The sequence below is a fragment of the Mesocricetus auratus genome, unplaced genomic scaffold, assembly GCF_017639785.1.
Source record: "Mesocricetus auratus isolate SY011 unplaced genomic scaffold, BCM_Maur_2.0 Super-Scaffold_4256, whole genome shotgun sequence".
Taxonomy (NCBI): domain Eukaryota; kingdom Metazoa; phylum Chordata; class Mammalia; order Rodentia; family Cricetidae; genus Mesocricetus; species Mesocricetus auratus.
Genome location: NW_024429182.1, coordinates 129,062,987 through 129,089,344, shown reverse-complemented (window position 1 = coordinate 129,089,344; position 26,358 = coordinate 129,062,987). Strand labels below are relative to the sequence as shown.

General features: G+C 47.9%; 1 protein-coding gene across 7 annotated transcripts in view; it reads left to right on the top strand.

Moving 5' to 3' along the window:
• The window catches only part of Ttc23 (tetratricopeptide repeat domain 23), an 85,776-nt gene that overhangs the window by 41,298 nt on the left and 18,120 nt on the right, over positions 1-26,358 (top strand). For all 7 annotated transcript variants that reach the window (XM_040730450.1, XM_013123475.3, XM_040730464.1 and 4 more), the window contains 2 exons: positions 10,720-10,825; positions 24,730-24,857. In XM_040730450.1, coding sequence (XP_040586384.1) covers positions 10,720-10,825; positions 24,730-24,857 — 234 coding nt within the window. The remainder of the gene's footprint in view (positions 1-10,719; positions 10,826-24,729; positions 24,858-26,358) is intronic.

The following is a 26,358-nucleotide window of genomic DNA, read 5'->3' as shown; positions in this document are numbered from 1 at the left end:
GCTCCTACTCACTGAGCCATCTCGCCAGCCCTCAGAACAGTAGTTCCCAACCTTCCTAATGCTGTGACTCTTTAATTCAGTTCTTCACGTGGTGATGACCCCCAACTATAAAATTATTTCCATTGCTACTCCATAACTGTAATTTCACTACTGGTATGAATCATAATGTAAATATCTGATATGCAGGATATCTGATAAGCATGACCTCCATGAAAAGGTCCTTCAGCCCCCCATAGGGGTCATGACCCACAGGTTGAGAACCACTACCTTAGAGTTATGTTTTACATTTACTTGGATAATCCATCCCTAAGTATCTGTTGTTTTTAGTTTTTATTCACTGACGTGTGTGTGTGTGTGTGTGTGTGTGTGTGTGTGTGTGTGTGTGTGTGTTTTAAGAAGTGTCTTCAGGCGATGGTGGTACACCCCTTTAATCCCAGCACTTGGGAGGCAGAGGCAGGCAGATCTCTCTGAGATTGAGACCAGCCTGGTCTACAAGAGCGAGTTACAGGACAGGTTCCAAATTCACAGAGGAAACCCTGCCTCGAACCCCCCCCAAAAAAAACCCAAAAAACAAAACCCAAATGTTTTTGCTACAGAGAAGAAGTGTCTTAGCTTCTTTTTCTCGGTATTCACTAATAGGGAAATAAATGCTTTTTAAGTCTGCCTTGTGCATCACAACCTTGCTGAGCTTATTGGTGATTCTCTCTTCTGATTCATTTGTCTCTGTATATTCTGTTTTCTATTATATTTAGATTTTTGAATCTGAGTTAGAAGGGTTTCTCTCCACCTGGGTTACAGAGGAATTCGCTCAGTTTTAGGATACTTGGCAAGTTTGATAGTTAATTATTATTTCTATTTATTTTAAGGTTAATAAAGATTAAAGAGTATTTTAAATAAGAGAGACTTGGCAAATCGAAAATAACATTGAATTTGAAGTCAGAAAACCAGGCTCCGAGTCCAGACTCCCTTCTGTTTCCAAGCTCTTTGATTATAGACTAGTCACCCAGCCCCTTTTGCAGTAAATCTACAAAGACGCTCTGCGCTTCACAGAGCTGCTCCAGGTTTCACAACACTAAAGGCTTTGTGAACCCTCAGGCCTACTGCCAGAGCGAGCTGCTTTTACTTATTAATAGTAATTATTAAGCACTATTCCTGTTCCCCTTACCTTGAGGAGAGTTACCTGAGGATGGAAAGGAACAGAGTGGCCACCGGTCTCCCAGGAAACCACGAGTAATAGGTATTTATTAAGTACACACAAAGAGGGTCTGTTATCTTCCCAGTTGGTTTCCTTTCCTCATTCCTTTGGAGTGAGAGAAATACACACCGAGAGAAAAGCCCTTTATTTTCAGGAGAATGCAGGAAAGTTCCACAGTATTTTTAGAAGTAGCCCATTAAGATGGAAAGAATGAAGGAGGTCCCGCAGAGTCACTGACAAGGGAAGGTGGCATGCCAGGAACTTAAAAGGAGTGCTGCCAACCCACCCGCTCCCTGTGGCTGGGCTGTCGAAAACCAAGCAAACGGTCCATCTTGTGAAACTCCTCATTGACAGATTTTGGTAATCACACCTTATTTCTTATCTGAAGAAAAAATATCACAACACTTGGTTGGTGTGGGTGCCCTCCTGGTCTGTTTGCTGGGCATGAAGACTGAGGCCCCACTGGCTTGAATCGCTGTTTCTCATCTCTGACACTTGAGTGGCATGTTTCTCTTGTCCAGTTTTCAGGGCAGCTCAGCAACAAAAGTGGGGAACTTTGATCTGCAAAGTATCATAGAATCGGAGCATTTGTCTGTAGGGCCAGAAGATGCGGCTTCGTTCCCCACCGGTGGTCGGCCAGGGCGCTGACAGCTGGGTGCTCACGCCTGCCTCCAGACGGTCTGTGGAGTGGACTGTAGCACCTCTCGCCAGCAGAGAATCTGCTGTCGATTTTTCACAAGTGTATCCATTTATTAGAAATAGTCTGAATGAGACTCCTAATTTTTTTTCAGTTCTCTGAAAGGCTAATGAAGGTTTTGACCCTTACAAAAATTCTGAGTGTGACATAAATCTAGGTGCCATGAAGGGGAAGATGGCTGATGCTCTTATGTTAACAGCTGTCAGAGCCTGCACGCTCACAGCCCAGGGCAAGCTGGGTTCAGCCACCCCACCTGTTCTCAATAGTCCCATCAAAGATAATAGCGAAAAGCAGAGGAGGGAGCCATGATCAATGTGGCTACATAGGGAAAAGGAGCCAGGGGTCCATGCGCCCTGCCCTGCCTGGAGTCCATCTCAAGGCCCTGGAATGGTCAGGCTTAATTGGAAAATGAGGAGTCTGCATCACTCAGCAGCCCTGGCCAAGCTGTACCCAAGCTGTGGTCCTGCCCATGTTCACTGTCTTAGCTCTAGTCTCCTGTCCAACAACTTGTCAAATACCCCCTCTGGCTGGCACCGAAGACACCGTTTTCCTCCTTTCAGCACGGGATTCGTGGGCAATCCCATTGTTTCAGTTGTCCAGTAGCCAAAGGGAGGGGCTCAGTGGTCTGCAGAGTGTCTTCATTCCTGTAGGGATGGTGACATGTTCTGCCCAGTGTTGACACTGCCTGAACATCTTCCTTTTGCGTATTTGCAGATGGGTATAGATTAGGTGACAGAGTAAAAGGGAGACGATAGGGCGAGTGGGAGAGTTGACAGCATGAAAAATGGAAGCGTGCTACTGTGTGACAGTTTTTACAATGCAAAAAAATCAAAGGGAAAATATAGAGTCTTACACAATAGAGACAAAAAGATAACTCATAGATACATGGACAAAAGACAGGAACAGTTTGTAGAAAAGAAAACAAATGGGAAAAGACCATTTGAAAATAATCCTCAAACTCAGTTGTCATTAAAGAATGGTTGTTTAGGGAGCTAGAAAGATGGCTCGGTGGTTTAGAGCACTGACCGCTCTTCCAGAGGTCCTGAGTTCAATTCCCAGCACCCACATGACAGTTTACAACTGTCTGTAACTCCAGTTCTAGCACATCCAGAATCCTCATGTATATATGCAGTCAAAACACCAATGCACATAAAATAAAAGTAAATGTTATTGAAAAAAAGAATGGCTTTTAAACTGTCTGCCTACAGGCTGGAGTATCCTGGGAAATGAAGCCAAGAGGGGCAAGCCAACACTGTGATGGTACCTATATGCATTTGGTGTGTTTGCTGTGTGTGTGTGTATGTGTGTGTATGTGTGTGTGTGTTTGAATGCATGCATGTGCACACATGTGTTGGAAAATGTGTGTGCCTGTGCATGTGTGCATGTGTGTATACATGTTTATTAGAATGTGTGTGTGCATGTATGTTACAATATGTGTGTGCATGTGTGCTAGAATGTATGTGTGTGCCTATGCATGTGTGTTATATACACACAACAGTATTTTGGAATGCCGCACAGGAAGCTGTTCATAGTGACTGACTGTAAGGACTCTGGTTAGAAGTGGGAGGAAGGGTGAAGTCTGTAACTGAAAGGAGGAGGGCTTTTGTTTTGTTTTGGAGTCTGTAAACTGAAAGGAGGAGGGCTTTTGTTTTGTTTTGGAGTCTGTAAACTGAAAGGAGGAGGGCTTTTGTTTTGTTTTGCTTTGCTTTGTATCTTCTTTTCCACCACTAAAGATACTAAGTTTTTTTTTAATTTATATGCATTTAAAAACTAGTTAAAAATTTTTTTTGGTTTGGTTTTTTGAGACAGTGTTTCTCTGTGACTTTGGAGGCTGTCCCGGAACTAGCTCTTGTAGACCAGGCTGGTCTTGAACTCAGAGAGATCTGCCTGCCTCTGCCTCCCGAGTGCTGGGATTAAAGGCGTGTGCCACCAATGGCCGGGTAAAACTAGTTAAATTTTAAGAAAGCTCGTACTTGCAAGCAAAAAAAAATATATATATATATAAGCCCTTGACATGTCTATTTTGGTGTTAATCCGTATGAATAGCAGGGCTTTTTCTCCCAAGCCCTTTGGAAGACATAAAATTGACACCTGGAGGAAAGCCACTAAGGATTCTCTGTGGCTATTAAAAGAAATGGGCCCAGTCCAGGGCCTCCATTTTTAGATGTTGTCTACCCCCGGTGACTCCCCGTCCATCTAATCCCCCCTAGGCTTCCCTACTGGACAGAGACTGGAGGCCACCTTGCTCTGTAACCTGACCTATGTTACATAAGGATGTCACCTCAGAGCTGGCGACGGAATGTCCACCTGTGGCAGTGCTGAGACAGAAAGCTGGGCAGTTATAAATAAGGGCTGAGACAGAAAGCTGGGCAGTTATAAATAAGGGCTGAGACAGAAAGCTGGGCAGTTATAAATAAGGGCTGAGACAGAAAGCTGGGCAGTTATAGATAAGCACAGCAAAGCTCAAGCTTGGAGTGATGCAGCGAGAAATAGGCCTCGGGCTTGTAAACAAAGGCCGAGACTTGAGCTACAGCAGGAGGAAGATACAGTGATGCCCATTCCATCCCTCGTCCCCCGGTTTCTTCCACAGTTCTCAGGAGCCGCCTGGGTACCCACATACTGATACCTCACTATTCCCTGGCCTGTTTACTATTTCTTGGCAGCCCCTCCTACTGACCCTTAAATAGTTTGGCATTCCACGGATAAGCAAGTCATTTTCTGTAAGTTTCATTGGTTGGATAACAATTTGGGCCATGACAACAGGCAGTTGAATATTGTAGGCCATAGGCTGACTCTGTGCCCTGTGCTGACCTACTATGTGACCTTGATGCTTCCCTTCTTCAGCTGTAAAGTGAGGCATCACCTGTCACTGGTCCTTTGGGATTAAGCAAGATGGTGCATATAATCTGTTTAGCACCATACTTGACAGAGTAAGCACCTGCTCATAATTGGTCCCCTTCTCCCCATCCTCTCCCCTGTTTTAACTTCTGCTTTACAAGGAGACCCACCTGCTCATAATTGTTTTCCTTCTTCACCCAGTCTCTCCCTGGCTCTAGCCTTTGCTTAACAGAGACCCTGACTGTTTGTGGCTAAATTGAGACTTTGTTACCAACCCCATTTGTGTTGTCCAGGTAAATATATTCCAAGCCCACAAAGGTGCCCTGGGCTCCTTGTATACTCCTTCTATACTTAGCTATAGCAGAATAGACTTCCCTCTGCATCTGTGGTCCCCTAATCATTACAAAGTGGAGAGGACAAAACTCTGTCCCAGGTCATCCAGGTACCATGCCCCTGAGTGTTTCTGCATAAGTAGGAATACAGTTATCTTTTTTATTAGTCACTGAGTTTTCTCCTTATGGAATACTGTACATTTTACAGATACAAAGCAGGAGGTTCCGTTAGATAAGAGGCTGCCAGCCCTGGCTCAGGTTAAGTCCATTGGCAGACAGATCGGAGCAGTGGAATCTGTGGTTCCTCCAGAAATGCACCTGAGATACTAGAAGGAACACACGCTCTGATTTTGACAGGGATTGAGGGAGCTGGTCATGGCTACTCTTTTAAGCAAAGTTTTGGTTTCTTTCTTTCTTTGTTTTTCTGAAACAGGGTTTCTCTGTATAGCTTTGAAACCTGTCCTGGCATGCACTCTGTAGACCAGGCTGGCCTCCAACTCACAGAGATCTGCCTGCCTCTGCCTTCCAAGTGCTGGGATTAAAGGTGTGTGCTACCAGCACCTGACTCATTGAATACGTTTTTTAAAGTAAATGCTTTTGGTCAGTGTGAGGTATGGTTATTTAGTTTATGTTGTTGTCTTCTTAACCCAGTTGATTTTAAAAGTCCAATTTGGGGATATTTAGCATTCTTTCTCAACTTTAGGATGACAGCTGATAGGCATATCATGATAGGATACTGAAGAACATAATAAATAAATAAATAAATAAATAAATAAATAAGAGACAGGAGGGGGCTCCCCCCTACCCTAGGAGATTAACAAATAACAAGGTGAAGGAGTTAACACAATGGCCGTGCAGAGCATCAGTGGGGAGTCGATGCCTGAGCTCTATGGAGCCAGCAGGGGTGAGCAGAACTCTCATCATGGTCACTGCTTCCTCGCCCTCCCTGGGTGCTCTCACTCGCCGCAGAGAGGCTGTGAATTCACATCTTCACTTAGCATTGTCCTAAGGTTGTGGCTGCACTTGAGTTCCACAGGACCACAAAATCCCCAGCCTTGTTGTTGGTTACTTTCCATGTTCCCCCCGGGGACCCAAGTGCTGTCCTTCTCAGGCCTGGCCACCCATCCTTCGTGTCCCATGGAGATCCTTCAGCAGCAGCCAGGTAGAAGAGGAAGTGGGGGGGGGGGGGGGTAGGCACCCGGGCTGCTCCACCAGCTTCAGTGGGAGAAGTGTCGTAACACTTCCCGAATGTCAGAGAGCCGTGGATGACGTATTGTGAGGAATAAGAAAGAAAAGAGGGCTGAAAATCACTGGTGCTTTGGTGTCCATCGCTTTGTGAGTCGCCTTTTCTGTGTTTCTGACATGTAACCAGCTTAAAATATGTCCACAGAGATAAACTATCGTACTAATAAACCAAAATGCGTTTGCTTCCCTACTAATGGGCACTTAGAAGGGTCCCCATTTTCACCATCTCAAATTGTGCTTGTGTGGGGTTGAGGGTTTCTTGATAGGCGATGGGCACCGCACTCTGCAGGGCAGGGAGAAGATGAGAGGGCGCGTGGAGGCACCTGAGAGGAGCACTGAAAGCTATCGAGACGCAACAGAGCCAGAGCTCCAGAGCCTGGAACTGGAGGTGTCAGTGAGTGACTAGTTCCTACATCAAGGGTGCAAACAGAGCCTCTGGGAGTCAAGCATAGCATGGAGAGGATACAAGCCTGCCGAACGCTGGAGACCCACGATGTGAGTGGGGGCATTTGTTGTTTGAACGTGTTCCTTCTGTGTCCTCTGTGCTGCTTAGCCCTGCCCTGCGCCCCAGAGGCAGATGCAGTACAGGATCGCAGTTCTCTGACAGTCACACAGCCTGGACCAGGGAAGGAGAGTAGGAGGGCTTTCCTGGATGCTCCCCGTGGGTCACCGGGTGCTAAAGTCGCTGTTCGTTTCTTACCACCCATCTTTCCATCTACAAAGAGCATCCCCTCTATGTTCTTCTGGTGTAAGTAAGATGGCAAAGCCTGGCCTTAGGGTTGGACACCCGAGCACAAGATCATTCTTTGGTTAACCTGTATACAGGTGCCACCTCTCCCTCCCTTCAATATCTACTAAAAATTACAGCACTTGGCATGCGGAGAGAAACTTAGCTGAGTGCAAAAACATAGTAATAAGTGTCTGTATGTGTACACAAATCCAAGCACCCCATATTTTTATGGTTCATCTGTGATCTCCTTTAGAACTGAAACCAGCTTGATATTTTTGTGTGTGAGCTCCTAGTGTTAGCACAATATCTGGCAAGTAGAAAGCACTTCAAAATTAAAATAACCCTGAGCCAAATAGGAATAAATTAAACTAAACTGAAATGAATGGAATTTTTACTGAGTAAATGAGATGCTAATTTGACACATGTTAAACATCCTGGGTGTTCCGCACCTCTCCTCCCTCCTTCCAGCGTGTAGTTTTAAAAAGCTTCTTGAACAGTTAAGTAATAAATTAGATCAGAAACTGAATTTATGAAACAAATGATCAGTGTTTGCTTGCACAATATCAACACCTCACATAGGAAAGTGTTGAGGTCAGAAAATTGTGTGCTGAATTCACAGCCCCTAAGCCAGTGGTTCTCAACCTGTGGGTCTCGGGCCCCTTTGAGGCCAAACAACCCTGTTACAGGGGTTGCAAATCAAATATCCTTAATATCAGATATTTGCATTACAATTCACAGCAGTAGCAAAATTACAGTTATGAAGTAGCAACAAAAATAATTTCATGGTTGGGGGTCAGCATGACATGAGGAACTGTATTAAAGGCCTCAGCATCAGGAAGGACCTAGTTTCCTTGACACTGTAAGTGGGTGTTTTATTGTTGTTGTTTGGTGACTGGAAAGTGTCACTCTTCTGCCTACAACCAGAAAGGAGCTTGTGATCCTTTCAGAACATGTAATTATTATTTGAAAATAATTGTGACGGGCAGACCTTTCCTTGCATATGACAGCGAATAGAAAGGAAAGAGAAAATCTTCTCTGAATTTGAGTTTTACCCGGTCGCAAACAGCACATGTGGTGTGTTGAGTCTCTGTAGAGTGCCCAGGAAGCCTCCCCAGCTGTGGACCCTGGGGGTAGATAGCCAGGGGACACACAGTCTGCCCACATGGGTTTTGGCAGGGGCAATTTTACTTTCTCTTCTTCCTGCAAACACTGAACTCTTGCTAGCTTGATTCCACCCTTCAGCTCTGTAGTCTTGACGTCCATGAAACTGTATTTTGAAATACCTATCATTTTAGTAATATTTCAAACCAGAGTTTAAGAGAACTGACTTTTCTTATGCCAATTTGAAACTGGTGACTACTCTGGGCCTCCCCGGGTCCCTTGTTCAATTCTTTCTGAAGAATTCCAATAGTGAGAAAATCCATTTTAAGTTCAAGCCTTCGTGCTTAAGAACTCTGGGTGTTTCAACACAGCAGCAAAAACCATTGCCAGCAGGAGGGGCTGGGGTGATCAAGCCCAAGCTTTGGCAGCCTGGATTTTAACACATGACTCGGATTTAGCAAATGAGGCTGTCTAATGTTGCAGGATTACCTCTGCCTTGATTATCTTGGAGCCACACTCAGAGGCGTGAGCACTGCTTGGTGCAGGCCAGAATGCCCTACGGGGACAGCTTCACTTCTTAAGCCTTCGCTGCTGCCCATGTGCTGGTGTCAGGCGGCTTTGTCTGGCACCATGGCTGATGGATGAATAACAGCATTCAGGACATGGTACAACGAGCAGAATTTGAGGTCCACGGCATATCAAAGCCAGCCCTTCCCTCCAGCCTTTAGTGTGACATACCTGGACCATTTGTCCTGTCGGTGTTCCATTGTGATATAACTGAAGACTGTCTACTGAAAGGAGAAGACAGGCTTATTTGGGTCACTATTTTGAAGGCTGGAGTTCATGTAGCTCACCTCACGGTGACCAGAAAAAGCAAAAGAGGAAGAGCCTGGAGTCCCATAATCCCCTCTCCTCTTGGAGCGCCCTTCTCCTGACCTAAAACCTCCCACTAGGCCACACCTCTTCAAGGGCTCCACCACCTCTCAGTGGTCCTCCTTTTTCATACACAAACTGAAGATCATAGAAAGTATCCCCAAAACTAAAATAATTGTGTTGCAAATGAGAAACAGCTAAAGTACAGCTTGAATCTCTGTGGTGGTTGTTGAGTTGTGCCTGCCCAGACTAGTGATTTCCTGTCCGTGTCACACTGTGAGGTGTGATCTTCCTTGCTAACTCGGCTGGATGTAGACTCCCAACAGGTGCACTCTGGGAATGTCCACGAGGGGTTTCCAGAGAGTACATGCCAGCACCTTCTCTCTTTCCATAACGGAAGCACAGTGTGACCAGTGGCTCGCACTCCTGTCACCGTTCCCACCATGACAGCGTGTCCCCTGTTAAACTGTGAGCTAGAGTAAGCTGTTTGTGTCAGGTGTTTTGTCACAAGAATAAGAAAAGTAATGAATATTTGCTCCTCAGCAGTATCCCCAGCTGCCCAGCATCCTGAGTGTATTATATCAGATCACCACATGTAGCCCAGCTTCCCCCAGCTCGGCCGGCAGGCACTCTTCAAGCGATTGTTGGAGGGATGTAAACATATCACTCACAGCATTTTAAATATTAATGGTTACTTATTCGTGTGTATGTGTCTGTGTGCACAAAACACACAAGGTAAGGACAAACCTTCCCCTCCCTCCTACACAAATGTGAGTGTGTGTATGTGTTTGTGTGTCTGTGTGTCCATGTGTCAGATCACCTGGAGCTGGAGTTACCGGCACTTGTGAGCTGCCTCATGTCAGTTTTAGGAATCAAACTCTGGTCCTCTGCAAGAAAAGTATGCACTCTTGACCACTGAGTCATCTCTCTGACCCCAATTTTTTCAAATCAAAATGTTGATAGGTGGGAATCAAACTCAGGTCCTCTTCAATAGAGTTTGCACTTTCAACCACGGAAGCCATCTCTCTGGTGCCACTTTTTTCCATTTGAAATGCTGACAGGGAGATGATTAGTAACATTTTCTTTGAAGGGTTATATTTGGTAATTTATTTTAAAAGATTTGCATTATTGTGTTCATAGGATACAATTTTTTTTTATTGAGAAGTTTTAAAATTAACTTCATTACAAGGAACCTGAGCAGTGCTCCACTCTGAGGCAGCTCCCCGTGGGCCTCGTTGCACAGGGTTCAGGCAGGTGGGCTTGGTGATCAGACAGCAGGCTGTGTCTCTGCAGGTGGGATGCACGGCCTGGGTGAGCCATAGGCCAGGAGCTGGGCTTGCCCTCTTCCCGTGCACCTCATTAGTCCTTTTCTCTTCTTGAGACCTCACCTCCCCTGCACCCACCAGCCACCCCGGCCCCCAGCCCCCATCTTGGTGGACTTTGCTGAGTCAAATGACCATAAGCTTTTAAAGGATCTATTTCAGGGATTGCCTCCAGCAACGTTTTCTAGCCAAGTGGATTCTGCATTCAGGGTTCTGGCCTCTGCCCAATGCTTTTCAAATTCCCCAAGGTCGGTTACAAGTCTTCATCAGTCATCCTTCCAGCAAGCTGGAAGTTTCCTTGGCTTCCTGCTTATCACTGCAAGGACAGTTTCCTAACGCTGCTGCCAAGCATGTAAACAATTTGTTTCTTCTCTCTGTGGTGACAGGCACATCTCATCGTCCTGAGTAAAAATCCCTCTCCAGAGGAGGCTGCAGACTCTGCACACTTCATTGCCCGGGCTGCTGTTGCTTCTGGGAGGCACGACCACCATGGTGAGAACAGACCCCCCTCCCTCTTCTGCACAAGTGGCTTGGGCATGCGCCCCTGGTGGGTGAGGCCGTGGCGTGATTCCTCTGCCCTGTGGCTCAGCTGCTCCGCAGCTTCCCTGGGCTTTCCTGTCTGCCCTGTCACCCTTTCCCCTTCCGAATGTCATTTTCATCCAAATCACCATGGGGAATTCATGCACTGCAGGAAGATAGGGACATGTCTGCTTTTCCAGGGCAACTTTTATTTTTAAAGCTGTTGTACTATCAAAGCAACAGCTCTGAACTCCAAGCTCACTCATCAGAGCTTTCAGCCAGGGTAAACGTATACAGCATCAGGATTTGGAAAGGAAGCTGCCCCTCAATATGCATTTTCTTTCCTTGGGAGGATAGTTAGAAAATGGAGTTTGGGGATTCTCCACTCCTGCATCCTGGCATCCTATGTGTGACAGGAGACACAGTCTAGTGATTTTGGTGGAGCCAGATTATTCAGAAATGGTATGTGGCCTACACGGAAGAATATATACATATTCCAAAATATCAGATAGAAATCATCATGAATAATATTGATTCTTGGGTGCCAGAAATCAGTGTCGGGAGGGTGTGGAGTCAGTTTGGGAAGCAGGAGTCAGGGTAGTAGGCCAAACTAGGAGGTGAAGAGAAACCCAAGGAACAACCTGGTCTGAGAAGGCCGTAGACTTGGTCTGTACAGGGTTCCATAGGTTACTCTCTTCCCCCCTACCTAGCTCACGCAGCAAACCTACAAGAGTCTGACCAGAGATGGAAGATGGAGCCTCCAAAACCATCAAAGAGCCCTAGGCTTAACCAGCTTTTTGTTGTCTTACACCCATTTAATGGGAGAAAGAAACTCCCTCCACTCCTAACCAAATATTGAAAATACAAATATTTGAGAGTACAGGAGTCTCACACAACCCAGATATCTACAGGAACCCTGATGTCTACAGCAATCCAACCTCTAGACAGTATGAGCGTATCAGGTCGTTAAGGGAAACTTAAGCCAGTGACAGATAGCCGTTGACTATAGAACAAGAGACAGTACAGAGTGGTGAGAACCATGGCAAACTGAAGAAGCCTCTGCTCAGCTATGTTGCCTTAGCAACACGGCTCCACATGGCCGGCAGCTTCTCCAATCCAGAGAAGGAAGAATTTGGAGCTTCCTATGAAGTCTCCAATTGTTGGTTGATGGTAGCTAGCCCAGATATGTTCAAGGTTAAAACGAGTGTGGAGCCGGGCGGTGGTGGCGCACGCCTTTAATCCCAGCACTCGGGAGGCAGAGGCAGGCGGATCTCTGTGCGTTCGAGGCCAGGCTGGACCGATAGCCTCCGAAACAATACAGAGAAACCCTGTCTCGTAAAAACCAAAAAAAAAAAAAAAAAAAACCAAAAAAAAACCAAAAAAAAAAAAAACGAGTGTGGAGACAGCTTTGGTCCCAGGTAGCCCTGAGATTCTGAAAGGAAGTTGCTGTGGGCTCATAGTTTTCCCCATCCTTCACAACAGGAAGAACAGAGGGCTTCAGAAATTTGAGGTCCATGACTTCTTCTATTCTGTTAGCCTTTTAATCTCTTTTTCAAAATATATAAGGTTTTCTAACTTAACCACTTTCACATTTATGGTTCCAAGGTACTTCACAATTTTTTTCTGATATGTAATTTTTTGAAATAAAGTTTTACTCTATTGCCCAGGCTGGCCTCAAACCCAGTCAAAGCAGTCCTCCTGCCTCAACCTCCCAAGTCCCAGGGTTACACACGTGAGCCACCATGGGTCCAGATCTATAGCTCTAGCAGAGTGCAGACGTTTGTCATATGGTGGGAAGAAATGGCTGTGGGAGTGTTTTGTGAAACTGGAGGTCAAGCCCTGCTTTTGCAGACTGTTAAAGGTACCAACAGCGGTTGGCCAAGCACCATGCAGTTGTCACTGCTGTCATAGCTGTCACTGTAATTTCCCGAGGAATCTGCTCCTGTCTGTCTGTCAGTGTCCGTCTGCCAGTGTCCGTCTGCCTGTCTGTCTGTCTCTCTCTCTCTGTGTCTGTGTGTCTGTCTGTCTCTCTCTCTGTGTCTGTGTGTCTGTCTGTCTGTCTCTCTCTCTGTGTCTGTGTGTCTGTCTGCCTGTCTCTCTCTGTGTGTGTCTGTGTGTCTGTCTGTCTCTCTCTCTTGTGTCTGTGTGTCTGTCTGTCTGTCTCTCTCTCTGTGTCTGTGTGTCTGTCTGCCTGTCTGTCTCTCTCTCTGTGTGTGTCTGTGTGTCTGTCTGCCTGTCTCTCTCTGTGTGTGTCTGTGTGTCTGTCTGTCTCTCTCTCTTGTGTCTGTGTGTCTGTCTGTCTGTCTCTCTCTCTGTGTCTGTGTGTCTGCCTGTCTGTCTCTCTCTCTGTGTGTGTCTGTGTGTCTGTCTGTCTGTCTGTCTCTCTCTGTGTGTCTGTGTGTCTGTCTGTCTGTCTCTCTCTCTCTCTGTCTGTCTGTCTGTCTGTCTCTCTCTCTCTCTCTCTGTGTGTGTGTGTGTGTATGTGTCTCTGTGTGTTTCTATGTCGCTGTCTTTCTCTCCTCATTGCTCTACACCAGAATGACAAATTCCAAGAAAACACAAGAGCTACACCTCAATAGCCCCTCTGAGATTCAGCACCTACCAACCAGAGGACACCTGATACACATATCAGCTTGGTAACAACAGTGCAATTTGATAGGAAGCTGAGTCGCCAAAACCTTAAAGTGAGGGCACATCTTGGTGGCTCCTGGATTAAGAAAGACAACTGGAAGTTTGTGAGCATTTAAAAAGGGCAGAGGAAGAAGACAAGTCTGTTCCAAGAGACGACTCTAATGGGTAGAAAAGGCAAAGGCTAAAAACAGTCTTGCCTGAAGGTTTTTCTGGTTCCCAGCCCCACCCAGTACACAGTGGACTCCCTTGTGGTCTATAGGAACTGAATTATGCCAACAGAAGTTATGCACAGAGATGGTCTTGTTCGGTAATGCTAATTAGACCCATTTGCTTTGCCCTTCATAGAATCAGTGACAATCTAAATTGAGGTAGAGGGGTGTGTGTGTGTGTGTGTGTGTGTAGTTTTTTGTATAAATACAGCTGGGTTTGCCTCCTCTACAAAGTGGGAGTGATAATAACCCCGTGTGACACAGACAACGTGAGTACTAAATAACTCATACCTGCATAGGACACACGGTCCTTGCTTTGCTCAGCTCCAGCTGGATGAAGACTCTGAGTCCATAGGAAAGGTGACTTTTCCAGGCCATTGAGTGATCTAGGTCTGAGCCCAGAGGGTCATCCCCAGATGCTCTTTATCAATTGTTAGACGCAAGGACTGACCCCATACTATCCTCCTTTCTTTCCATACACCTGTGCAAGAGTCTGTGGGGTTTGGAGCAGACATGGGACCTTGGATGAGTGAGGGCAGCCTAAAGACAAGGGTGTGGGGAGAGCCACTGGGAAGGGCCGAGACCCAGAAGCCTGCCCAAGGTCTCAACTCCCCCGCAGCCCCATAACCCTGTGGCTGCAGTGTGTTTCTTGGCTGGCATCCAGAGAGCTTCTGTCCCAGTCAGCACTGAGGTGGTGAGGAGTGAGTGCGGTGGCAGGAGAGCAGGGGCCAGGGCTGGAGACTAGGCAGGGCAGAAATGATTCCAGGGGCACAGGGAGCAAATGTCCCAGCTGTGACAGCAGGGGCAACGGTACGCAATGCTGGTGTGTTTGCCAACTGCTCTTAATGCCCGTAACAGTCCATAGAAGCAGGATAATCACCTCCAGGTTTGCAAAGATGCTCCCACAGCCAGCCCTTCCTACCAGAATGTTCTCTCAGGCGAAAGAAGCTCCTCTCTGTGTCTGCCTCTGTCTCTCTCCCCTTCCCCTTCACCCTCCCCCCACCAACTCCTCATTGGCCTACACCAAAAGGTCAAAGTTCAGATGAGCCTGAGGGTTGCTCTTTGATTGGTCCATTTCAGATTCAGCACCTGCCCATCAGAGGACAGCTGTCGCCCTGGTAATAATAGTGGTAACTTGATGGAAAATTTGGCTACTGAAGCTAAGATAAGGACATACTAAGTGAGGATGCTGGCAGAGAAGCCCATGGGGTAGAGACACGTGCCATGCCAGTTGTCCAGTAACAATGTGAACCCCAGAACAGCTGTGCAAAGCAAACAAACCCTCTTCCCCATGGCCCAGACAAACCAGAAAAGAGTACCTGTGTGGAGATAGCCTCCCGCCCTCCACCGGCCATTATTCCAACCATTGAAACCTGCTGTTGTCAGAGCCTTTGCTCCCCCATGGCAGATGAAGGCAAGGCTGGAAAGCAGGCTGGCCAGGCCAGTGCATGGAGACCCAGGCTTCGTCCTTGCTCGTACCTGCAAGTGTGCTGTGTGGCATGGACAGAGCAGGAACAGCCTGACTGGGGTCTAGGGACTCAGCTTCCCTCTGGGAGCGGAAACAGGACAGACACCACAGGCAGTGAATACAGCTGGAAACCAAGCAAGCACAGTCTCCTGTCTTTCCCACAATCACTCTGCTGTCCTTTACATGGTGGAAGCCACCATGGCAGACTGTGAGAGCCACCCAGGGCTGAGGACTTTTCAGGCCTCTGCTGCCCCCTGCAGGGGAAAGGGAGGAGGACTATTGGAAAATCAGGGAGCTAGCATCCATCCCCACCTCCACCCCAACCCCCAATCTCTGCCCCTGCTCTCGCCCACCCAGGACTTTCTGACCTGGATTATAGTTACTTCAAGTCCCCAAGTCCTAGCCAGATCCCTGCTTGTCTTTCAGAGTGTCAAGGGGCAATCTGGTCTTTGTTCCTTTGTGTTTAAACCCATTTGTACCTAACACAAACTTTTGGCTTTGCTTTTGTTTTAGGAGAAAAAGCAAAACAAAACAATAGAATCTTTTTTTATTTATTTAAATTAGAAGCAAGCTTGCTTCACATGTCAATCCCAGATCCCTCTCCCTCCCTTCCTCCCCTGCCCCCTCCCCCGCCAGCCCCCCAACCCCTCATCCGATCCCCACTCAACTCTCCAGGGAGGGTGAGGCAACAATAGAATCTTTAAAAAGTATAATTTCCCATTTGGGGATCTCCCGTCACCAGCCTGCTCCTGCTCTCTTGTTGGATGTCCATTGAAGGCATTGTCTGCTAACAAGCGGGGCTGCTGGCCCAGAAGTAAGTGTTTCAGGCCGCACACTGGAGCTGGTGCCTTTGCCCCATACCATCCTTCATTCCTCGTGCAGACAAAACTGCCCTAGAAGTCTGGGAGGCTTGTGCTTGCGTGAAGATTCCCAATTCAGGCTCGTGGAATGTCACTAACCTGGGCCTGGCCAGCTTCCCAGAGCAGCCATAGACAAACTTGGTATTAACAGCTCTCCCAACCCTGCTGCATGTCCAGGGCCTTGGCCTTGTGTTTATAGCCCTTCTCCTTAAGGATATTAAGATGAAATGGTCCAAAGCCAAGTACATTTCAGTGTAAACCTTGGTGCTGCGGGGCCTGCTCAGTGCTGCTAGGCAGCCTTGTTTGGAAGTGGCCCCATGTGGTCCCTGGCGCCAGCAGGCTAAGGAGTCCTTCTGGGTCCCCAAGACAGCAGAAGGAATGGTGTCTGCCCCTGTTGGAGCCTAGGTACAGGGATTTCTGAGTAACTGGGTTCTCTGTGTATAATTCCTTATATACCAATACATTTATTTGCCAGCCCCCACTGGTCCTAGCCTCTCCCTACATTTTGCATAGGTAGAAATTAAAAAAAAATGTCTCTGAAGCCTTTTCATTTTTTAAGGTAATTGCCTGGGTTAGGTCTCCTTGACCTTCCATGCTTTCCCTCCTGTGTCCCGATTGCTCTGTGGGCACACTCCACCCCCCCCCTCCACACAGTGGTTACCTGTTATAATGCCCCTTGGACCCCAAGTGTCCTGAGAGACTGTAAGTCAGGTGGTCCTAGGCATTTGTAGCTGTTGGGATCTGCGGACTCCTGGCAAGTAACATGGCCCCTGGGAACAGGCACTGTCTGTAGCCTTCACCTCCCTGGGCTCCTCCAAGCCTTCACCTGAGGCCTCCACGGTGGAGCTGTGGCATAGCCTGCGCAGTCCTGCTGGCAGAAATGGAGAGACAGCACCGCTGGTGACAGTGTCCCTTCATCCTCATCTTGTCCCTCTTGACTGCCTCAGCCTTCCCATGCCCTGGCGCCCTGTGTGCTCTCAGAGAACCTTCCTCACCCCAACCCCTCTCCTCGGGGGCTCATTGCTTATAAGAATGCCTGGCCAGCCTGCACATGCCGCCTGTGAGCCCCCTGGAAGCAACGGAGAAGTGGATAAGGCCAGAAGAAGGTGCTCCTCACTGGTTTTTGTTTTTTTATTTGTTTGTTTGTTTGTTTGTTTGCCAGCACCAGAAGGAGTCCCCTCTTGGGAACTTCTGGAAGTCATCCTTGCCTCTGGAGAACTGGAGCACAAGTTCATTCAGTAAATCAAAGACAGCCCAAGGCTTTAGGATAGAGACCACGTACTGCCTCCTCCCCATACCCTCCACCCAGAAAGGCGGTCATACCATGAATGTCACACCCCCAGAGCTATTGGTACAGGTAACCCTGACCCAGAGCACAGGTAGGGGCTGTTCACTCAGAAGCTCTTAGGGCTAGTAGAAAAAGAGGGTGGCTATCACTCACCCCTAGCTTGGGTTTCTGGACCTTTTTTCGTAGAAAACAACCCAGGATGAAGCAGAACCCTTAGGAACCCTACCTGGCCAGTCACCTTCTTTCCCCTGTATCTATAGTGAGACCCGTGGCCTCTGTGCCACTTCTGGGCTGGATGAAGCGCACAGCTTCATGGTCACTTCCACAAGGCCTGGGTCACCCTTTTAGGTACCAGGATGCAGTTTCTGTTCAGAACTTCTTGGAAAAGCTATGCTATTTCTACCCAGATGCTTTTGAGAAGGATTTTAAAGGCGGCTCTTTGGAGAACACATGCCCTTCCCTCAGCTAAAAGGGCTGGAGGCCTAAGGTTGCAGAGTGCTGATCTCTGCCGATGTGCCCTGCATGGGACTCCGTGTGGTTGACGGGTGGGAATGGGGAGTCTGGACGGCTCTGAGTAGTGAGGATGCCAATGCAAGCAGATCCCATGGTGTCTGAGCCCCTTGCTGAGCCCTGTGAGGACACTTGTCACCTTCATGCCCTGCAAGCTTTTCCCGACGTGGTGTCCATTTAGCCACCATGCTTTCTGATACACACCTGCCCCCAGCAACATGTATGGAACTTCCTCAGATTGTACAGCAAGTTTGACAACCCAGCCTCCCACTGTGAGGGGTCAGATGCCTGGAAAAAGTAAGGGGTTAGTCTCCAGGCCTCCCCCACACCCCCACAGGTGATGGGTGGCTGGGGGTAGCAGCGCCCCCCATGGCCTCAATGGTTCAGTCAGTTTTCCAGGTGAAGTTCAGGCCAGGGTTAGAGACTTCCTCCTTTAATATTTCGTAGGGTCCTAAAAGCCTTTGCAGTTAGTATAAAGACTGTTTTCCGAGACTGTTACAAAAGATAATTGCCACATTGCATGTGCAGTCCTCCCACATAATGAAGCTGCCCTCACCACCCCTCCTCCTGCCTCAGAACAGCCTCAGGCAAATGAAGCTTGGGTGACCTGGGATTTATTTTAGTTAGAAGCTCCTGACCAGGGCTGCATCGGAGTGACAGTTCAGACAGGAAGTGTGCACCACCAAGCCTGACTATCTGAGCTTGATTGCAGGGGCCTAAATGGTGGAAGGGAAGGCAGAGCCAACCCTTACAAGTTGTCCTCAGTCACAGGTGCGCTGCAACGCATACCCCCCCACACACAGAGACAGAGACAGAGGCAGAGACAGAGACAGAGGCAGAGGCAGAGGCAGAGGCAGACACAGAGACAGAGACAGACACAGAGGCAGAGACAGAGACAGAGACAGACACAGAGACAGAGACAGAGACAAAGGCAGAGGCAGAGGCAGACACAGAGACAGAGACAGACACAGAGACAGAGACAGACACAGAGACAGAGACAGACACAGAGAGACAGACACAGAGACAGACACAGAGACAGAGACAGACACAGACACAGAGACAGACACAGACACAGAGACAGAGACAGACACAGAGGCAGAGACAGACACAGAGACAGAGACAGACACAGAGACAGAGACAGAGACAGAGGCAGAGGGTTTTTTAAAGCTTCCTAACATCCAGTGGCCCTCTCTTCAACCTTCTAATCTCTGGCTCTTTTTTGGTTTGGTCTGGTTTTTCTCTGTGGCTTTGGAGGCTGTCCTGGAACTAGCTCTTGTAGACCAGGTTGACTTCGAACTCACATAGTTCCACCTGCCTCTGCCTCCCAAGTGCTGGGATTGAAGGTATGCACCACCAACGCCTGGCCTAATCTCTGACTCTTTGAACAAAGTTGTGTCTTCTTTTTCCTGTGTCTGAGCCTCTCCATGCAAGTCTATGTGACTTCAAGTCCCCAGATGGAGCTCTCTGTAGAGATGGTTAGTGTCTGTCCGCAGCATCACTACCCGCCCCATCTCTGGAACTCACAGACAACCCAAACCCTCTGCTGGGATGGGGACGGGAGGAGATTTATGGTCCTGGCTCACCTCTGCCATCAGGGTGCAGATTTACCAGCTGAGTCACACACCCGTGTTTGTTTCAGAGTATGACTTCATCTTTGCCCGGGCTCTTGGCGTCAGGTTGCAGAGGGTTCTAGAAGTGTTTTTTAAAGCTAAGAATGACCATGTGCTGGGCTGCTTGCTGGCTTTCTGTGAAGTTGCCCTGCTTCAGAACACAGGAACATGTCGGGAGACGACTTCCCGTCTCTCTGGAAAGTCTCCTGTCACTTGTTCCAGATGAGCCTAGGGTACCTATCCTCCCTGTCCCAGCCCCAGAATTACAATCCCTGTCAGGACAGGAACCCTCTGCATGCACTCTGTTCTCTTCTCAAAGGCCGGCCATGTAACCATGGTTCCCAGTTCACTTAGGGCCTAGAGAGGTAAGAGAAGGAAGTAGGGGTTGTACAATAAAAGAGTTTTCCTTTATCCCAGATAAAGACAAAATGGCTTTAGAGCTATAGACAGTGAGAATATCACGTCAAAATCTGAGACCTCCCCTCCCACCCTCCACCTCCTGCCACTTTGTTCCTGTGTTCTGGAACATCCCATGAAACAAGGGTCTTGACGTGTCATTACAGATGTGGTCAGCTTGCATGTGATACCTGCTGTCAGGTACACTCTGTTTCCTAGCCTTATTTTTCTTCTTTGAGGACAAACCAAGGGACTGTCATACACCACCAGGCCTGCCCATCCAACCAGCTGTTTTATTCTCAAAGGTTGGCCTACGTTCTTATATTGGTTCACAATTAGCTAGAAAAGCAAAATACCAAGTGTCCTCCACTCCCAAAAACCCCAGTGACATCAGACTCGGAATGTTGATGTTATGTTTCTTACCTATAAACTAAATGCCACACCACCTCCAACCCTGTGGTCAGATTATCAAAGTGAGTCAGAGTCGATTCGTTTGAGGGGTCAGCAATGAGTAAAGAGATAGGACATTTTCCACATGGGAGAACTTTCTTCCATACGACTTGGGGCTACCACAGGGATGTATCTGCTGGTCTGGGAGAAAGTTAGGGATATCCAGGTCAGTTACTGTTAAAGCACCTAACAAGCCTGGCATGGGACATGCCCAGGAGACATAGATCCTCAAGGGGGAGTCTCACAGATGACCACTACCTATTTCCAGACCCGAGTTTTCTGCAGTCATGTCGACTGGAAGACACTTACCCCATGTGTTGACTTCTGCCCTTTCTGAAGATCCCACGGAAGGAAAGCATGTGCTTGGACCATTGCTCAGCACCCAGGAAGCTCAGCCACGTTCTCAGAGCTCTTGCACTACGCAGGATTGCTTACCCCCAGATGATCTGAGGCTTCTGTGTCTTTGGGTCAGTCTGTCTGTCCATTTTCATTGTGCTTCTGTCTGCTCAGCGTCCATCTTGACTGCCTGCCACTCCTCATGCGTGCATTCTCCAGCAGCATGAAAGAAGCCCATAGCTGCAACTGTGAAAAGGGACACGCAGTGCTTAGTAAACGAAGCCTTTAATCTCAGTGACAGTGCCCGTGGCTGTAGCCAACCTGCGTCTTGAGTATCGCTTTCCCACTGTGGGTGGAGGTTCAAAGCCTCCGCTCAGACCCGTGCAGCTGTGCTCATTCCCATTTGTAGAGGTCCTGAGCTGCCTTCATCTACTCCATCTGCCATAACAAAACACTGGAGTAGGTGACTTAATAATTTGTTCTTCAAAACCTGGAGGTTGGGAAGCTCAGGGTCAAGGTAGAGCTGCTCCCTGGCTCACAGACAGCCGTGTTTCACGGGCTCTTCACAGAGGGTCAAGGCAGCTGTCCAGGGTCCCACTCGCAGACACCCATGTCCCATCTGTGAGGGCCCCGTCCTCATGACACAGTTGCCCCGGAAATGCCATCCCCTTGGAGGTTAGAGTTTTCTGTGAATCTAAGGGGAACCCAACGTTTAGAACATCTCTCTGGCTGTATTTGTTTTTTTCTCCTGCTTGCTCTTTAAAACTTGTTTAATTCCAAACTCATGTAAAACAAGAGCAAGGGACTAGGTTTAGACCTCCAGCACCCATAAAATCCAGGAATGGCGGTCCTCAACCACAACCCCAGCAGTGGGGCCAGCCGATCCCGGGGCTCCCTGTCCAGTTCCTCTAACCAAAACAGAAATCTCCACAAACAGGGAAGACCTAGCCTCGGAGTGTTACCAAAACTACGAAGTGGAGAATAACAGAGGGAGATGCCACAGTGTCGGGCTCTGGCCTCAGTTGTCACATGGGCATGGATGCCTCCACATTTGGGGACACACACACATGCAAGCGTGCAGACATGCAAGCATACACACATTCACCAGTGTGCACACACGCATTCGTCACTTCCACATAAACACTAATATATTCTAGTTATTTAAGTGCCTGTCTGTTAGCTGCTGGCTCTGTGAGTCAGGTATCAGGCACAGCAAAGCTGGCTTCTCTGCTCAGACTACAAATAAGCAGTCAGCAGCTCCGTGGTCACCCGGGCCTCCGCCCTCTTCTGATCGCTCACCTGTTGTTTGCAGATCCCTGGTTCTTGCAGCTGCAGGACTGAAGCCCTTGCTTTCTTGTTGGCCAGTGACTCTTCTAGGGTCCACGTCAGCCATGGAGAACTTCTTTCTCATCAGCTCTCTGCCAATGTGACAAATTCCTGAGCCAGACAGTTTAATGGGAGGGAGTGCTTACTTGGCTCATTTGTCTTGCTCTGGGCCTGTGGGGAGGCTGAACTCTGTGGCAGAGCAAACTGCTTAGCTCATAGCAGCCGGAAGAAAGGCGAGAGAAAAGAAGGGAGCCCAGGTCCCAATGCTACCTTCGAGAGCACACCCTGACTCCCTCGTTAGGCCCCATCCCTTAGAGGTGCCACCACCTTCTAATAGCTCCACAAGATGGAAAGCAGGCCTTTAGCATATGAGCCTGGGGGACAATTCAGGCCCAAACTGTAACAACCTCCAGTATCTCTGACTTCTTTTTCTGCCACCAGCTGGGGAAAATTCTCTATGCCTTTTAATTCCAGCACTCCAGAGGCAGAGGACAGCCAGAGCTACACAGAAAAACCCTGTCTCAAAACAAAACAACAAAGCAACACAGTAAAAGCCAGTGAGATTGAATCGACCCAAGGGATAATCTCTCTTTCTAAAAGCCAGCAGAGACCTGTGGTCTCACTTCATACTCAAGACTTGGGCCCAGAGCCTCAGGGATGAGCAGCAGTGGAGACATCTTAAGTGCACCAGGCTGGCCTTTTGCAGGAAGCTACACTCAGCTTCTCGTCCCCAGTGCTGCTCAGGCTTGGAAAAGCAAACACTGAGTGAACACACTGTTTTCTAATAGGTTCATGGACTGTTGAAGGGACTCTGGCAGCTCGAGCGTGGTGAGCCTGGCTCTGGCAGGCCTTGCCCTTCTCCCCTGTGCCCTCTACCTTGCTAAAAAAAAAAAAAAAAAACCATTAGATTGCATTCCTGCAGCTAGCCCCCAAGGTCTTTTCCTTTATTTGGCTGCCACCTCCTCCTGAGGCTGACCACCAAGGTCCAACTGTCAAAGTACTGAAGTCCAGCAATCAGAAGCCCACTTTGGCTCACCTAATTAACATGCCCAATTAAAACCTCCACGTAACACCTGGTTTCCCATTTTGCAATTATAAACTGCCATTTGCCTGTCTCCTCTCTCTCCAGAGGCAGTCCTTTGTCCCTGTGGGACAAATAGCCTTGCCCCCGGTTCCCTTGTCCTCGTCCTCTATCCTGTCTTTGTCTCTTATCCCCTGTCCTCTGTCCCTCTGGGACAGATAAATCTCTTTTGTGCTGAGAGCTTGGTCTTGGGGGTCCTGAACTGATTCTTTTCCTTTCACTGTTAAGCTTCAGTTCCTTGTTTGGCTCCGCATCCTCCCAAGACCCCCGTGTAGAAGCTTGGCCCCCAGCCTGTGGCACCATTGATAGGTGGCAGAACCTCTGGGCAGTGACATTGGGAGCCCAGCTCCTCCTTGATTATCTTCACCAGAAGCAGCAGAGCCACAGGCTGGGGCACAGGCTGGGACCTCCAACAGTGTGAGTTCAGCTAAGCTCCTCACCTTGTGTGATTTATCTCAGGTGTTTGTTACAACAGCAGAGGGCTGTGGAGTCACTGGTTTTCAGTTCCTTTTCTATTTTCCATGCCTGCGGTCTTCCTTCTCTTGCTCTTCTGAGTGTCATTTATGTCAAACTATTTTTATTCTATTAATCAGTGTGTTTAAGAGTTTAGAATGGTTGAGATTTTTCTTCACTGGTATATCAGCTAGATTTTCTAGTTGTTGTTGGTTTTTTGTTTTGTTTTTTATTAAAGATTTTTTTATTTAAATTAGAAACAAGCTTGCTTCACATGTCAATCCCAGCTCCCTCTCCCTCCCCTCCTCCCACACCCTCACAACCTCCCACCCAATCCCCACTCTGTTCCCCAGGGAGGGTGAGGCCCTCCATGGTGGATCTTCAGAGTCTGTCATTTTGTTCAGGGCAGGGCCTAGGCTCTCCCCCAAGAGTCCAGGTTGAGAGAGCATCCCTCATTGTGGGATGGGCACCCAAAGTCCATTTGTATGCCAGGGATAAATACTGATCTACTACCCAAGGCCCCATAGATTGCCTAACCCTCCTCACTGACACCCACATTCAGAGGGTCTGGATCAGTCCCATGCTGGCCTCCCAGCCATCAGTCTGTGGTTCAAGAGCTCCCCCTTGTTCAGATCAGCTGTTTCTGTGGGTTAAACCTTGTTTTGTTTTGTTTTTTGGTGTGTATGTATGTTATAGAAATATACAGTTAGAATCTATAGAACTATGAGTTGTGAGGAATGACCTATTTCTAGGCAGAGAAAATGGTCTATTCAAAATGAAATATCCCAGTGTGCTCAGCTCTGGGATAGCTCTCCCCACCCTCTGCCCCCCCATATCACCAAGAACACTAAAACGTCTGAAAAACAAGAAAAGTAACTCTCCATATCCTTCTGAGGTGAAAATTGTTTCTGATAAAACAAGTGGATTAACGAGCACAGGAGAGTACAGGAGAGTCCCTCGAACTGGCTTCTCTTATCCAAACGGTTATTTTTTTTTTTTTTTTTGGTTTTTTCGAGACAGGGTTTCTCTGTGGCTTTGGAGGCTGTCCTGGAACTCGCTTGGTAGTCCAGGCTGGTCTCGAACTTACAGAGATCCGCCTGCCTCTGCCTCCCGAGTGCTGGGAATAAAGGCGTGCACCACCAACGCCTGGCTCCAAACGGTTATTTTTAAACCTTTCACCGTCATTAACAGCATATTTGCTCCATCTCTGCTTCGAATCTTTGAGCTATTTTCAAAATGGTATTCTGTGCTCTTTTCAGATGTGGCCGAGCAGTATTTTCAGGAAAGCATGACTCATGTGAAGCATTCCGAAGGCGCAGGAAAAGCCAAGTTCCTTTCCATTCAAGATGAATTTTGCAATTTTCTGCAGATCACTGGGCAAAAAGAAGTAAGTGAGTTTAGATTGCAATTGTCAGGCTGTTCCTACGGGATGCAAAGAGACTCCTTCAGCCTCCGGCCATCTGTTAAACACCCAGTATGTACAGGGTATGACCTAGCCTCTGGAGGGACCCAGGTGAGTAAACTAAGGAGCCACTCTCAGGCAGCATCCACAAGCTTCCTCTCAGAAACAACACAGAGAGAAAGTAAATGCTACACTCAGCTACCAAGGCCACAACGGATTGAGAGCCTTGAGAACTCAGTAGGCAAAGCCCTACTCACTACAGTCCGTGGTTCTTCCTGAAGGGATGGTCGGAGCACTCAGTGTGGCCAATTCCTTTCTTCCCCTTCTGTGTATCGGATGGAATTTCCATATTTAATGAAAGCTACCCAGCACAGAGGCCTCAGCTCACTGTCTCTGCTGCTGGTCTGTCAAGGCATGCTCAACACTGCTCAGAAAGGTGGGGCAAAACCAGAGCTTAGATTATATTAAAAAATTTAACTGTTCCTTGTAGATCAGAGCAGTTCCAGGAAGAGAAAATAGATACCTTAGAGGGGTGTGTGTGTGTGTGTGTGTGTGTGTGTGTGTGTGTGTGTGTGGTGTGTGGTATGTGTGTGTATGTGGTATGTATGTGTGTGTGTGTGATGTGTGTGTATGTGTGGTGTGGTATGTATTGTGTATATGGTATGTATGTGTGTGGTGTGTATGTGTGGTGTGTGTGTGTGTGATGTGTGTGTATGTGTGGTGTGGTATGTATTGTGTATATGGTATGTATGTGTGTGGTGTGTATGTGTGTATGTATGTGGTGTGTGTGTGTGTGTGTTTTCAGTCTAGCATAGCAGATCTTGAAGATGAAGATGAAAAGTGGGCTTTCTTTGTTGTCTGGAGTCTCCTCCCCACAGCGCTTTCCTCATCCTTGACTTCTCTTCTCTCGGTTAAGGACCACGGGATTTGATTTGCACTCATTCCATTTGTCAGGCCAGAGTAGATGCACAGTCACCATAACAAATAGTGTTTTACTGTTCTTCTGAATCAGTCAACCAAAGACACGGAGCCCTGCTAAGGCCTCAGATTCCTGCCCGAGACTCCATCTTAGCCCTTGGGGGACTTCGCAGGCTCCTCATTCACCTCCGAGTTTCCTCAGCATACACACGATTTAACATTTACCCTCCCACCAGGCATCCTCTCATCAGGACCACTCTAGCCTCTTCCCTTTCCCAGATGCTCATCCCCACTTGCACTTGTCTAATTGTTCAGATTTTGAAAGCACACCTGATCATCCAACACTCATTTGGTTCTCCAATGAACCTTAAAGCCCTCGAGACAAAACTGGTATGGCCCTTCCAGTGTCCAGACTCTGCTGACATTTTGTTTTGTTTTGTTTTTTGTTGCTGGGTTGTTTTTTTGTTTTGTTTTGTTTTGTTTTTGTTTTTGTTTTTAGACAGGGTTTCTCTGTAGCTTTGAAGCCTGTCCTGAAACTCACTCTGTAGACCAGGCTGGCCTCAAACTC